General features: G+C 43.7%; 10 protein-coding genes across 10 annotated transcripts; 4 read left to right on the top strand and 6 right to left on the bottom strand.

Moving 5' to 3' along the window:
• Positions 1–718: 718 nt before the first annotated feature.
• Positions 719–1,504, bottom strand: LOC6496101 (prefoldin subunit 3). Its single transcript, XM_001960193.4, has one exon. It carries the CDS (start codon positions 1,395–1,397, stop codon positions 804–806), a length of 594 nt encoding a protein of 197 aa, XP_001960229.1. The 5' UTR covers positions 1,398–1,504; the 3' UTR covers positions 719–803.
• Positions 1,505–1,526: 22 nt separating this feature from the next.
• Positions 1,527–3,007, bottom strand: LOC6496100 (dr1-associated corepressor). Its single transcript, XM_001960192.4, has 2 exons — positions 2,866–3,007; positions 1,527–2,646 (listed from the first exon to the last, which is right to left on the bottom strand). The coding sequence occupies exons 1-2, from the start codon at positions 2,905–2,907 to the stop codon at positions 1,645–1,647; spliced, it is 1,044 nt and encodes a 347-aa protein (XP_001960228.1). The 5' UTR covers positions 2,908–3,007; the 3' UTR covers positions 1,527–1,644.
• Positions 2,959–5,658, top strand: LOC26515200 (cx9C motif-containing protein 4). Its single transcript, XM_014908614.3, has 4 exons — positions 2,959–3,096; positions 3,195–3,391; positions 3,454–3,610; positions 3,667–5,658. Exons 2-4 carry the CDS (start codon positions 3,325–3,327, stop codon positions 3,674–3,676), a joined length of 234 nt encoding a protein of 77 aa, XP_014764100.1. The 5' UTR covers positions 2,959–3,096; positions 3,195–3,324; the 3' UTR covers positions 3,677–5,658.
• Positions 3,676–5,658, top strand: LOC6494492. The gene has a single exon (XM_044715431.1). It carries the CDS (start codon positions 3,676–3,678, stop codon positions 3,928–3,930), a length of 255 nt encoding a protein of 84 aa, XP_044571366.1. The 3' UTR covers positions 3,931–5,658.
• Positions 3,945–5,658, top strand: LOC6494493. Its single transcript, XM_044715432.1, has one exon. It carries the CDS (start codon positions 3,945–3,947, stop codon positions 4,140–4,142), a length of 198 nt encoding a protein of 65 aa, XP_044571367.1. The 3' UTR covers positions 4,143–5,658.
• LOC6494494 (GPI mannosyltransferase 1) lies at positions 4,168–5,658 on the top strand. The gene has a single exon (XM_001960189.4). It carries the CDS (start codon positions 4,168–4,170, stop codon positions 5,572–5,574), a length of 1,407 nt encoding a protein of 468 aa, XP_001960225.1. The 3' UTR covers positions 5,575–5,658.
• Positions 5,659–6,269: 611 nt separating this feature from the next.
• On the bottom strand, positions 6,270–7,868 carry LOC6496099. Its single transcript, XM_014908145.3, has one exon. It carries the CDS (start codon positions 6,972–6,974, stop codon positions 6,351–6,353), a length of 624 nt encoding a protein of 207 aa, XP_014763631.1. The 5' UTR covers positions 6,975–7,868; the 3' UTR covers positions 6,270–6,350.
• Positions 7,869–7,943: 75 nt separating this feature from the next.
• LOC116654699 lies at positions 7,944–12,406 on the bottom strand. The gene is made up of 2 exons (XM_032450547.2): positions 12,137–12,406; positions 7,944–8,628 (listed from the first exon to the last, which is right to left on the bottom strand). Exon 2 carries the CDS (start codon positions 8,576–8,578, stop codon positions 8,072–8,074), a length of 507 nt encoding a protein of 168 aa, XP_032306438.1. The 5' UTR covers positions 8,579–8,628; positions 12,137–12,406; the 3' UTR covers positions 7,944–8,071.
• LOC26513990 lies at positions 8,624–9,485 on the bottom strand. Its single transcript, XM_014908476.3, has one exon. It carries the CDS (start codon positions 9,355–9,357, stop codon positions 8,911–8,913), a length of 447 nt encoding a protein of 148 aa, XP_014763962.1. The 5' UTR covers positions 9,358–9,485; the 3' UTR covers positions 8,624–8,910.
• On the bottom strand, positions 9,556–10,417 carry LOC26514091. Its single transcript, XM_014908489.3, has 2 exons — positions 10,146–10,417; positions 9,556–10,089 (listed from the first exon to the last, which is right to left on the bottom strand). The coding sequence occupies exons 1-2, from the start codon at positions 10,148–10,150 to the stop codon at positions 9,627–9,629; spliced, it is 468 nt and encodes a 155-aa protein (XP_014763975.1). The 5' UTR covers positions 10,151–10,417; the 3' UTR covers positions 9,556–9,626.
• Positions 12,407–12,871: the final 465 nt, after the last annotated feature.

The following is a 12,871-nucleotide window of genomic DNA, read 5'->3' as shown; positions in this document are numbered from 1 at the left end:
GCCCATCAGACCCAAGAGTGCAGGTGTGCAGATCTAATTTTTTTGTATTTTTCGGGGAATCCAATGCAAGCCCGGTCTACGGGGGGATGCCCGTTAAATTGCTTATGATCCAGATACCCATTGTCCTGGGCTTGGCTAGTCACCCGATTTTCGGACCTAATCAATTATGCCAAGCCCAGCGGTGCAAATTCATATAATTTTGTAACTGCACCTTTGCACCCACACTGGGAGCAGTGGGAGCGGCGATGATTTCTTTTTCGAGTTTCGGCTGCAATAAGATTTTCCCACGCGATATTTGATTTTCCAGCCAGGTGGCCTTTATGATTCTCCCATAAAGGAGCCAGGTCTGACCCACATCGGGCCACAAATTAATATCAATTGTGGCTGGCAGATTGCGTGTGCGAATATGCGATTGCTCCAGATTCGGAATGGGATTGAAAGGCATTTAATTGTAATTGACTGTGACCGAGGATTACACAATGACTAAGCGGTACTGCCCGGCTCCCTGGCTCTCTCGAAATTAAGTTATAATTATTATGATGTGTATACGCGTATAAATACCTCAATACAGGTAAGTAGAGGTCGCACTTAGTAGGCCACTTCTGCCTGGGATCCAGTGGGTCTAATTTGATGACCTGTTTGCGGCCCGTATTGGAAATGGCTTTATTATTTGGAAAGCCCCTTGGGAATTGGTACGAGAATTCAATAATAGCAGTAATGAAGGGTAAATGGCTCATTTTTATTGTAATCTTCCCAAAATATAGACATTTTGTCGATTTGGGGATATCTCACCGATAGGAGAATTAGGGAATGCCTGCCAAACATCCGCCAAGATCGAATCGCTTCTGTGTCTCGATTCCATGATTGTACAGACCATTCATGTTTAGCTCTGTTGTGCTGACCTGATCCTGCAGAAAGTCTATGTCGTGCTCGAGCTGCAACTTCTGCTTCACAAGATTGGTAACTTCAGCGATTATAAAGTCCCCGGCCTCTTTTAGGCCGAACTCCATCTGGAGGCCCATGCTCACTTGAAGGGTAACCTTCTTCACGGGCGGCACGACAACTCGCCGCAGGACTCCGGGCACAACTTGCACAAGGCTATCGTACTCCTTGCCTCCCTCGAGCAGCAACTTGGCCACCAGTTCCAGATTTTTCTTTCCCGTATCGATGCGCCTGACCAGAGCCATGTGATTGGCCTGCATTGTGGCGGCCAGTTCCCCATACTTTGAGTAGAAGAAACTCTGCAGTTTGAGGGCTTTGGCCACATCCGAGTCGATCTCCGGAAGGGCCAGATGACTCTCGATGTCGCTAATGTACTCGGCCTCCCTTATCGGCTGATAACTCTTCCGACCCGTTTCAAGGGGCGGTCTTTCAATCTTTTCCAGAAATGAAAACATGATTGGTAATTTGGGATTGAAGACTATTAGTATTTCAAATCGAAATTTTCTATTATTCTTTACGGGAGCTGTGACATTTTCGGAATAGCCGATACTACACTATCGTCTCTAAAATAGAAACAGTAACAATTTCAGCTTAAAATCCAGCATGGTCTTTATTTTGCAAAAAATGTTTTTTGTTATTACTTAGACCTAAAGTACATATTAATGTATCAATAATTTAAAAGCGCATTCACATAGATCCTAATCAAATATTGTCATAGTCTTCATCTAATTCGAAAATTGTTTCGATGGGGGGGTTCGATGGTGCCGCTGTGGCCTTTGGAATGATGGGAGCGCTGCTCTTTCCAGCCATTTGGTTCACATTATTATTGTCCGCCGGAGCGAGACCCAGTGAATTCGGCCTGCTGCTCGTCGTTCCGGCTGCCACGATATTCGTCAAATCGATATTAATCACCGGAGCGGCAATATCGAAACTAAAGGCGGCACTACAGGTGCTGGCTGCGGAGCCGGCACCAGATCCGGAGTCGGAGGCATCCGGAGTGCAAAGATTGGTCGCCGTGGGCATCGGCATCTGTACGTTGCTGTAGTCTATCTTGACGATCGGCTTGTTAAGTTCATAGCTGCAGATCGGCGCGGGTATGGCAGTGTCTAGGGGCACCGGCTGCTTTTGCTTTTGATAGGCGGAGTTAGGCGGTCTGCCCCGCTGTGTGCAGGCGGGCGTGGACTCCGAACGGGCCAACTTGGCGGGCACATGGGCTGGGGCATTGTTGTGGTGAGCGGTGATCTGCGGCTGGTGATGCCTCTTGCTGCCAGCGGCTGTGGATCCCGGTCCGCCGTTCAGACTCATAGAACGCATGTACGCGGCTGTGTTGGCGGCTCCTCCATTCGCTCGCATCGACGTCGATGGCAGGCTAAGATCATATGGCGTGTCCGAGTCGGGGTACTGATCCTCTGGCGAGCTGCGGAGCACATCATCGTCGTTGTAGGCATTGGCTTCCTCAGCCACACTGATGTCGGGGATGTTGCGCACCAGCTCCTTGAGGAAGTCGAATCGCTTCTCACTCACGATGCATTGCCGCATGTGCGACGGCGACAGCGTCTTGGCGTTGCGCGAGTTGGTGATGCGCAGCGTCTTTGTCAGCAGCGACTCCACGAAGAGCTCCAGCGTGCGCGAGATGATAACTGGCACCGCCTGAGCCACCTTCCCGATCTCCTCGTCGCTCTGCATGATCTTCTTGATGCGGCCCTGAGGGTGAGAAAAGCACAGTGGAGAGCAATCAGTGGTGAGTGAGTGAAGGGGGGTTGGAAATCAGGCGGGGCAGTGGAAGTGGAAGAGTGGCACCCAGCTATTCCCAGAGCCTCTGATTATGCGCGTATGTACACATGCAAGAAAACTGATAACCCAGCGGAGCTCGGGGCCGCAAAATGTCGCCGACTTCCGCTCCCTTTTCCAATCCATACTCACCGCCGGGAAGCGCGCGTTATATTTTTTCTTTTTCGAAGGCATTTGGCGAAATAATTTCTGAGGAGTCCTAGAATAATAAAACAAAAGTGAGGGTGTTTTTTACACTAGAACAGTTCCTTGGTGCCCAATGTTTGTGTATTAGCGTGGCCGTCTCTCGTACGTGCGGTAACGGCTTCAGTAGCCTGGTCATACTGCTGCCTGACACTATATAAAATTTAAATTTTTCTATACGTACGTTTTTCAAAAAACTATTAGCTACAATTCAAAAAATGCTCATTTTGTTGGCCATTATCTTTTTAACGGTATTCTACTTTGCATTTATCTATTAGCCGGTAACTGTCACTACCAACGATCTGGCAGCTCTGGAATCCGGCAGGGAAGAAGAAGCATCTGATAAGAGTGGTCTGTGTTTTTACTAATTTCATTTTTCTTAAAAAATTTCCCATAAGAGATAAGTTCATGTCTGCTGATACTCGCAAGGATCCTTGCAAACCCTTCGCCTGCCGCATACAAGCCTGTTTGAACGGTAAACCCCATAAGAGAACCTATGAATTTCGTTATGTAAGGATCGTTCTAATGCACTTTCAGATAATCATTACCAGGAGCACAAATGCCTGGATGTGCTTGAGGCTATGCGCAAGTGCTGTCTGAAGTGGCATACCGTTTCGCTCTGCTGCAGTGGCATCGACCTCAACAAGCCCTATTTGCCGGAAGCTGCCAAAGACAAGCTCCCAGCCGGCAAGTCGTGAGTACAGGAAGTAATCGTCCCAGAAATCCGGCTAATATCACTTAATCTTACAGCAAAAAATAATGTCCGTGCCGCAGTACCAGCCACCGAAAGAAATCCAAGACCTGTTAGACAAAAAAGAGCAACAACAGATCAACCAGCGCCGGCGTACAGCCGTTCTTCCCAAACGCTCCTGGATAAAGCGTAACCCGCGTCTGTTCCAGATCACCTTTCTCACCGGCTCGCTCCTGATATTCTTTTCTAAACCATTGTACGACTGCTTCATCGCTGATCCTCTGCCACCGCCGGAGGTTAAGGTGCCGCCGCACAAACGCTAAGAGGACAGGGGGGCATGGAATCCGTGCGCAAAGCTAATCAACGTCTCCGCAACTATCCACTTCTGCTGGGCAAGTGCGCGGACAAGGCTTCGGTTTACGCCGTGTGTGTGTCGCGGGATCTCAACGTACAGCATAAGATCTGCGAGGCCGAGTTCAAAGAATTCATTAGCTGCATTCGTAAGAGTGCCCAGGAGATGAAGACCAAGCTGTAGACAATCGAAAACAATAAACAACAAAATGACCAAACACAAGGCCGCTGCCACTACGAAGGCTACGGGACGGCAGCCGTCTTTGGGTCGCCGCATCCTGCAAATGAGTTTCCGCACACATCTTTTGATCTCGGCGCTGCTACGCGTTGTTCTAATATGCTACGGACATATACACGATAGTAGGTCTCCGGTTCCCTATACAGATATTGACTACAAGGTGGTCACGGATGGTGCCCGGCAGGTCTTAGCCGGCGGAAGCCCATTTTCTAGGCACACGTACCGCTACAGTCCGATTATGGCGTACATACAAACCTTGAACATCCTCCTACATCCTGCGTGGGGCAAACTGGTCTATGCCACCTTCGATCTACTCATCGCCGTACTCATTTACCGCCTGGTGCACATGGAGATCAAGAGTCAGTACCAGAAAACCGTACAACACCTGCTCAGCAAGTTCAACAGGCCCCGGGAGTCGGACCAGTCGCTGGATGCTTTGGATGAGAAGAGTCATCCCGAAAACTTGGCTCGCGCCTCCGCGTGCTTTTGGCTCTACAATCCTTTGACGGCTGTAATATCCACCCGGGGCAGCGGCGATTGCTTCTCCAGTTTCTTTGTGATCCTGACCATCTATCTGCTGATGAGATCGGAGCACAAGGAGTCTAAGAGTTTGTGGCTTATCTTTTGCGCGGGCTTAGCCCACGGTCTGGTGATCCACCTTCGCCTTTACCCCCTGCTGTTTAGCTTGGGATACTACCTGGCGCTGTCCACCAGGCTGACGCGGACTCCTCTAGATTTCTTGTGGCAAATCTTGCGCCCCAACACGCAGCAACTGTGCCTGGTAGTTGGCACCATTCTGAGCCTAGTGGCCTTAACCTGGACCTTTTATTTGATGTACGGCTGGGAGTACATCTACGAGGCTTACCTCTACCACTTTGTGCGCAAGGACCCCCGCCACAACTTCTCTGTGCAGTTCCTGATGCAGTACCTAGGTAGTACCGCGGATACCTCGGTCCTTGTGAAGTTTCTTGTAATGGCCCCACAGCTCTTGCTTGTCCTCTACTTGAGCCTGAGCTTAGGCCAGTTCCGGCAGACGCTCCCCTTCTGCATCTTCACCGTGGCCTTTGTGATAGTCACCTACAACTCGGTGGTGACTTCGCAATACTTTATCTGGTATCTGGCTATCCTGCCGCTGTGCCTAAACAACTTTAAGCGGCTCTCGTGGGGGAAGTGCTTTAGCCTCCTGGGCTGGTGGCTGCTCGCCCAGGCGCTGTGGCTCCTTCCAGCCTATCTTTTGGAGTTCCGGACGTGGAACACCCTCTACTGGATCGGAGTGCAAGGCGCCATCTTCTTCGCCACCAATGGCTACATCCTGGAGCAGCTTCTGAGCCATTATGGGTTCACCCAATTTAAGATAAGCTATAGGAAGTTATTATAAAGCAATCACACAACTTCAAGTAGATGCGAATAGTTTTGAATAAGAGTTTATTGCTACAATAAAGTAAAATTTTAATTGAAAGGACATATTCTAACTTTGTGTTTTTATCAAAAACTTAATGTAATTAATTAGCCTTTCCAGTTCCTCGTCGCGAAGCTCGTAAACTCTGTCAGAGGTGGTGTGCACATCGGAGAACTTTACCTTGTTGGTCTCGAAAACATTTCCCTGCTGATTCCAAACCACGCCGTTGAGATTCTTTTGAACTTTACGATACAAGGATCGGGAACATGGAGTGTCCACCGTTATGTTGGTTCCTTTTTTGAATTTATTTCGGTCTTCGTACAGTTTTTCGTTTCTTTCGAAATCCCTGCGAGGTGTTGACCCTAGGAGGCTCTGGCTCCACAGGAAGCACCTTCTTCTTTTTTCCTCTGCGTGGGGGTGTTGCCGGCGGTCGCGTTACTATTCCGGAAATATTCAACACGGATATTTCAGGTGCGAACGTAATATTATTGTTGCTAGCGGATGCGTTCTGATCAGCTTCCACGGAGTAAGCTTCCATTGTTGTAAGTCGGCAAACACTGATCAAAAATGACCAAAGCTATCAGCTTAAATCTGAAAAGTGGGAAAGTTTGAAATGGGAATGATTTCGTCACCACCATGATGACGAATAGGAATCAATAAAAAAAATCCAAAAATATAGTTGCGAAAGGTTTTTAATTGAAATTTAAAGATATCACAATTTACGTAAAACAATCTTAATTTAAACATTCTTTCCTTTAACTTTTTGTGGCGCTTAGAAACTTAATAAAGTTAATTAGTCTTTCAAGCTCCTTCTTTCGAAGATCGTACACTCTGTTGGAAACATTCCACACATCGGTATGCCCTTCCATGTCAGTCTCGAAAACATTGCCCTGCTTGTTCCAGACCATGTCGGTGAACTCCTTTTGGACGCGTCGGTACAAGGCACGGGCACAGGGAGTGTCCACCGTTATGTTGTTCACGTGTTTGTAGTCCTTTCGGTTCTCGTAGAGCTTTTGTGTCCTGGTGTAGTCCCTGCCCAGAGTGTTTTCGGCGGAGGTGAACATGTGGTAAGCCCGTTTCCTAGTGGCTGGCTTCTCGAGACACAGAAAACACAGTCGTGGGGAGGAATCAGATGGATTTAGCTTTGGAGCATTTTCCGGTGGCTCGTTGCTTTTCAGCAGTATCCTACTGAGAATGGCCGGAAACGAGGACGGCGTCACTCTGGGAGCCTCTGGCGAAACAGGAGCCTTCTTCTTTTTTCCTCTGATTCGGGGAGTCCCATGGGGAGGCTTGACTCTCCCGGAAATATTAAGCACCTGTATTTCCGGCAATTTTACTTGCGTTGAGGATGAATCAGTTTCCTGGATTTGAGCCTCCATGGTGGAACAGAAGGAGCTCCCTTGAAAACTTCAATTTAAATACTGAGCAGGCTACACCCGGGGTGCTCCGTTTAAATGTACAAATGGTTTAGTGGACAGTTGAAATCAGAATGATTTCACCATTAAAAGTTAAAAAAAGCACAAAATAGAGATGGTTTGTTTATATTTCTGTGTGAATGGCAAAAAGCTTAGGGTTAACTTTAATCTTAAATGACACAAGTTTATTTCAGCTGTTCGTTGCACTTAAAAACTTAGTAAAGTTGATCAGTTTCTCAACTTCCTGATAGTGCAAGTCGTAGATCCTTTTTGTGAGAATCCAAGAATCTTCAAATTTGATCCAGTCTGTTTCGAAAACATTTCCCCTCTTATTCCACACCACATCGGTAAAAGTCCTTTGGACTTTGTGGTACAAAGATCGGGCGCAGAATGTGTCCACTGTTGTGGTTCTTAGAAATTCTAAATCTTTCCGATTTAAGTATTCCTTTTTCTCCTTTTCGGTTTCCTTTTCCAAATTTTTTTCCGATGAAGTATGATACATATGATAAATCCTCTTTTTCGTGGAGGGATTGGCATAACACAGCAAACAGAGCATCTGATTGTAGTCGGATTCATTTATCTTTGGGCCAGCTTGTGGCGGAACATTGCTTTTTAACATTATCCTACTTATAAGAACCGGGAACGTTATTATATTGATTTTTGGCGGTTCTGGGATTAAAAACTTTTCGAAAACCGGAGCAGGTTCGGATTTCTTTCGGCCTCTCCTGCGGGGTGGAGGAGTGTCAGGGTTTCCCGATATTCTGAGAACTGGTGACTCAGTTTTTGACTTAAGTTCTGCCATTTCTAGTTTTTAATATTTTCTATGATTTTTAAAATAAGCCGTCTTTCTCGTTGTGAATTTTATTCCAAACTAAAGTGGGTTTGCCCAAAGCAGCTCTTTTAAACCAAAAATACATTTCACCATCAAGAAAAAAGCTCAAAATAAGTTTGGTGGGCCATTGTTTACGTTTTTATTCCAATACCAATATAAAACTGATTCATGGTTAGGGTAGATAATACATAAAGAACAATATCATAGTAGAATAGCAAACAATTCAGTTTTAATTGCATAAAAAGCGTATAAAATTGAATAGTTTTTCATGTTCTTCTGCGCTCATTTTATTTATTTTCCTTGTCAAGGCCCAGACACTGGTCTCCGCTGTCATATCCAACTCGAAGACATTCCCTTGTTTGTTCCACTTGGCGTCGCTGAATAATTCCCGAACCCTTTCAAATAAAGTGCGGGCGCAGAGAGTGTTCTCGGTTAGTTGGTTGGCTATCTTCAAGTCCTTCCGATTTTGGTATGCTCTCCGCAGTTCATCGTAATCCTTTTCGGAATCCTTGTCTGTTGATACAAACATGTGATAGACCCGCTTCCGGGCAGCTGGCTTCTCAATATAAAGGAAGCACAGGACCTTTGTATAGCTCCTGATATAATCCGTGGGTGGTTCTTGGGGGGTATTGGTATCCAGCATTATCCTGCCAAGGATTGCGGGGAAGGTGTCATGGTTGACTTTATCCTTAATTCGAGGTTTTCCTCTTCGTCGTTGGCCATTATTGTTAGCCATTATTTATTAAGTCCTATGGATAACTTGTGAGGCGAACGTCTGTTGATAAACTGATTTAAAAACTAGGTTTAATTTCGTTGAAGCTTTAAAAGCTAAATGCAGGCGCTTTTAACAATTTTGAATAAAAAAATGCAATAATTGAAAGAGAACAATATTACGTTTCTTTATTGCATTGTCGTTCAGGAGCAATTCCTGAGAATGCTGCTCAACAAGGCTTTGAAAGGATTCTCTCCAGGAAAGTTATTCCTGACACTGGCAGGAAATTTAAGGACTATGAACTACAATAATTTTAAAAACTATATGATGCAGCGGTGCAGTTAAAAAATCTATTTTCATTGATTACTTTGCAGATATCCCAGGAATTGGTAGATCTGATAGTCCTGCTCGGCAATAGAATCGCAAACAATGGTCTGTATTTCAGGCCATGAATTATTGCGGAACTGAATAACATTTTCATTTATCCAATGTTCTTTGGCGATCCTATCTTTGATTAGGAAAACTATACTTTTGGGGTCGAAAGCAGGGCCAGAGATAATAGTGTCCCTTTCAAATGTATCTTTTCCGAATTGATAATATTGTTTGCCATTTCTTCGAATCGATTTGGCCGCAAATCTTCCAATTGAATCCAGATCTGGGGTACTATTTAAGGGAGCCGCTCCGTCTAGTAATATCTGTTTCATGCGTTCCGCAAACTTCTGATCAAATGGTACTTGTTGATTGTTCACCGAAGAGTTACTTGTCACCGTTCCAATGCTCAATATAGTCACCTCTGGCTCCATGGTGGGCACTTTAATAGTGTTTAGATGTGTTTCCCCTACTTATTTAACTTTTCCACATGCGAATTTTACAACGAAAGCTTGGAAAGCTCGACAAAAGTTTTAATTCTTAAACTTATACCGTATGACACACAATAATACTCGATCAGGCCTTTGATAGATCGTCAAAACCCTTCCCAGGTTGTAGTGACATGCCTTCAGTTGGGTCCCTATACTATTTTGAATATTTCATTTATTTTTTATAAATTAATTAAATTTAAACAAAAATATAACTAGGTGTTGTTCAGATAACATAAATACTGGTAAACTTCCATGGTTTCTTCATCTGCGGCCTTGGAAACCGTACTTTGTATAAAATTTCTTGAATCTTTACTGAATTTCGCCACATTTTCATTGATCCAGTGCTCTTTTCCGATTTTAGTCTTCACTCGTTTTAGAAAACCCTTTGGCTCAAAAGTGATCACATTTATTATCCATCCTTTGATTTTAATTTCGGGTCCAAACTCGTAGTAGTATTGACCATTCTTTTTGACTTCGTTAGCCGAAAACCTTTCAATTGCTCCTATATCCACATTTGAATTCAGCGGCCTGGCGCCACCCAAAAGAACTTTCTGCATTCGCATCCCAAAATCCTCCGAAAAAAATGCCTTTCTGTGTTTTGAAACTGATTTATCCAACTGTTCGTCAGTCTCTTCCGCTCCAATAGCCAAAATTTTCGAGGATTTCGACTCCATTCTGGTTTAGGAAAAAACCATGTTAAAAACAATTCTTTTATTGCTAAGAAAACTTACTCCATTTATTTTCAGTATTTTTGCCGGACTACGCCGGTTGCTCACTGGTTGCCTTGTTTATTTATTTACAAATGAAATCATTTTGTTTGTTTAACAGCGGAAAGCTAAAAAAGCTCTGCCCAGCTGTTTTGGGCTTTAGGGTGGACTTTTTTTTAAAGTTTCTTAATATATAAATCAAAAGAGAATAGCACGATTTATCGATATCTGAATTTAAATCGTGAATACATAGGATACACCTATATGGCCCCTGGCCATGCCCATATCTCAGCCAATTTTCATCCGATCCTTGAGCGGAATACCTTAAAAGATTTCTGGGACGATTCCCAATCATTCTGCATCAAAACCCTGGATCGAAATTTTCGATCGATTTTTTTGATATATTTTTCCCTTTGAAAATCCAGGATATCCATATATGGCCCAGTACGATGTCTATATCTCAGCCAATTTGCATCCGATCCTTGAGCGGAATACCTTAAAAGATTTCTGGGACGATTCCCCATCATTCTGCATCAAACCCCTGGATCAAAATTTTCGATCGATTTTTTTGATATTTTTCTGATGGTACCCCTTTGAAAATCCAGGATATCCATATATGGCCCAGAACGATGTCTATATCTTAGCCAATTTTCATCCGATCCTTGAGCGGAATACCTTAAAAGATTTCTGGGACGATTCCCAATCATTCTGCATCAAAACCCTGGATCAAAATTTTCGATCGATTTTTTTGATTTTTTTCTGATGGTACCCCTTTGAAAATCCAGGATATCCATATATGGCCCAGAACGATGTCTATATCTTAGCCAATTTTCATCCGATCCTTAAGCGCAATACCTTAAAAGATTTCTGGGACAATTCCCAATCATTCTGCATCAAAACCCTGGATCGAAATTTTCGATCGGTTTTTTTGATATTTTTCTGATGGTATTCCTTTGAAAATCCAGGATATCCATATATGGCCCAGAACGATGTCTATATCTTAGCCAATTTTCATCCGATCCTTAAGCGCAATACCTTAAAAGATTTATGGGACGATTCCCAATCATTCTGCATCAAAACCCTGGATCGAAATTTTCGATCGGTTTTTTTGATATTTTTCTGATGGTACCCCTTTGAAAATCCAGGATATCCATATATGGCTCAGGACGATGTCTATATCTCAGCCAATTTGCATCCGATCCTTGAGCGGAATACCTTAAAAGATTTCTGGGACGATTCCCAATCTGCATTAAAACCCTGGATCGAAATTTTCGATCGGTTTTTTTTATATTTTTCCCCTTTGAAAATCCAGGATGTCCATATATGGCTGCTAACCATGCCTATATATAAGCCAATTTTTGTTCGATCCTTGAGCGAATACCTTAAAATTGTTCCTAGACGATTCAAATGTCACCCACATCTTATATTTTTTATGAAATCCCGTCAAAACTAACAATATTTGAACTTTGGCGCTTATATTCGTGTATTGTGTGTACGATGTACGTATAAGTGTTCCCCCTTATCAATTGTCTATCATTAATTCAAGTTTTTTTCATTTCTGAACTTGCAGAGCAACAAAAAAATGCCTCGCTTTGATCCAAATAGCAGATAGAAATGGTTAGGCATCGGTGTTTTTACTGCGCACCTCTGGGGGTCTTTAGTATGGAATTAGACGCGTGCTAGATACGGATATACATAGTAGCGGCAGGTGTGAGCACAGGTGATGATGTCTGTGGGTCGGCTGGGGGGTTTTTCTCGGCCAGTAAAATTTCTCAATTTCGGACTGGTAGATAGAGCTGTGTTTTGTAACGACGAGACGGTGCTATCACATCACACGGCTTGGCTGATATAACTTCTATCGGCTTCTATGTTTTGTTTTAATAATATTTTTATTATTTGACTTTGGAAAGTGTCAAGTACAAGGCAGATAGCCCCAGAAAAGTCCCCGTTAACTGCCCTAAAATTGGTTGATCAGCAAATAAATCATTTTATAATTGAATTGTCAACAAATGCACCTTGGAAGTTAATATATAACACGAAAACGTCGATTTACGCAACTGGTGGTAGTGCACCCCTTATTTATTGCTATTCAGAGATACATATATATTTATATATAGTATGTAGCTCGGTGAATTCCCTTATAAAATGAGCAAATATTAGCACAAATGTTTACATTCCGGCATGTTTATACAAATGATCCAAAACCGATACACATTTCCAGGTTGTGAGCTCCACCGAGCCCGCCCGACGACTGAAATCTCAATCAAAACCTGAAATCTCGAAACTGAAATCTGAACTTGAAACCCACGCAAGTGATATGGCCAAGATTCGAGCTCTCCGGAGAACAATCTCGGGAACTCTCGGAGATTATAAATGTTAATCAAAAGCGAATGTGCAAATTGCAGGTGCAAATTTTCAGAGTTTGTAAACAAACATTAAACTCGGGACCCGGTTGGCGGGTAGGAAGCGATTTCCTCAGATCTTTGAACGTTACCTGGTAACAGGCACTACAAATATTTTTTCATTATGTAGATGTGTATCTATTTTTCTATTTGTGGGGGAAAACTTTATCGTCTTATCTGGGGGAGGGTTATTACCCCCTCTCCATTTGGCAAGGTGACTCTAATTTTTCGACACTTTGGCAAGGCATTTTACGACCATCCACTGCGAAATCAACAAGTCAATATCAAGGGACTTAACAATGATAACGAAGTTGGCAGAAAAACCACCGAATTTTCGGCTGCACTCCA

Source organism: Drosophila ananassae, chromosome 3L (assembly GCF_017639315.1).
Source record: "Drosophila ananassae strain 14024-0371.13 chromosome 3L, ASM1763931v2, whole genome shotgun sequence".
Classification (NCBI taxonomy): domain Eukaryota; kingdom Metazoa; phylum Arthropoda; class Insecta; order Diptera; family Drosophilidae; genus Drosophila; species Drosophila ananassae.
Note: the sequence above shows the minus strand (reverse complement) of the source record. Positions and strands in the feature narration are given on the sequence as shown.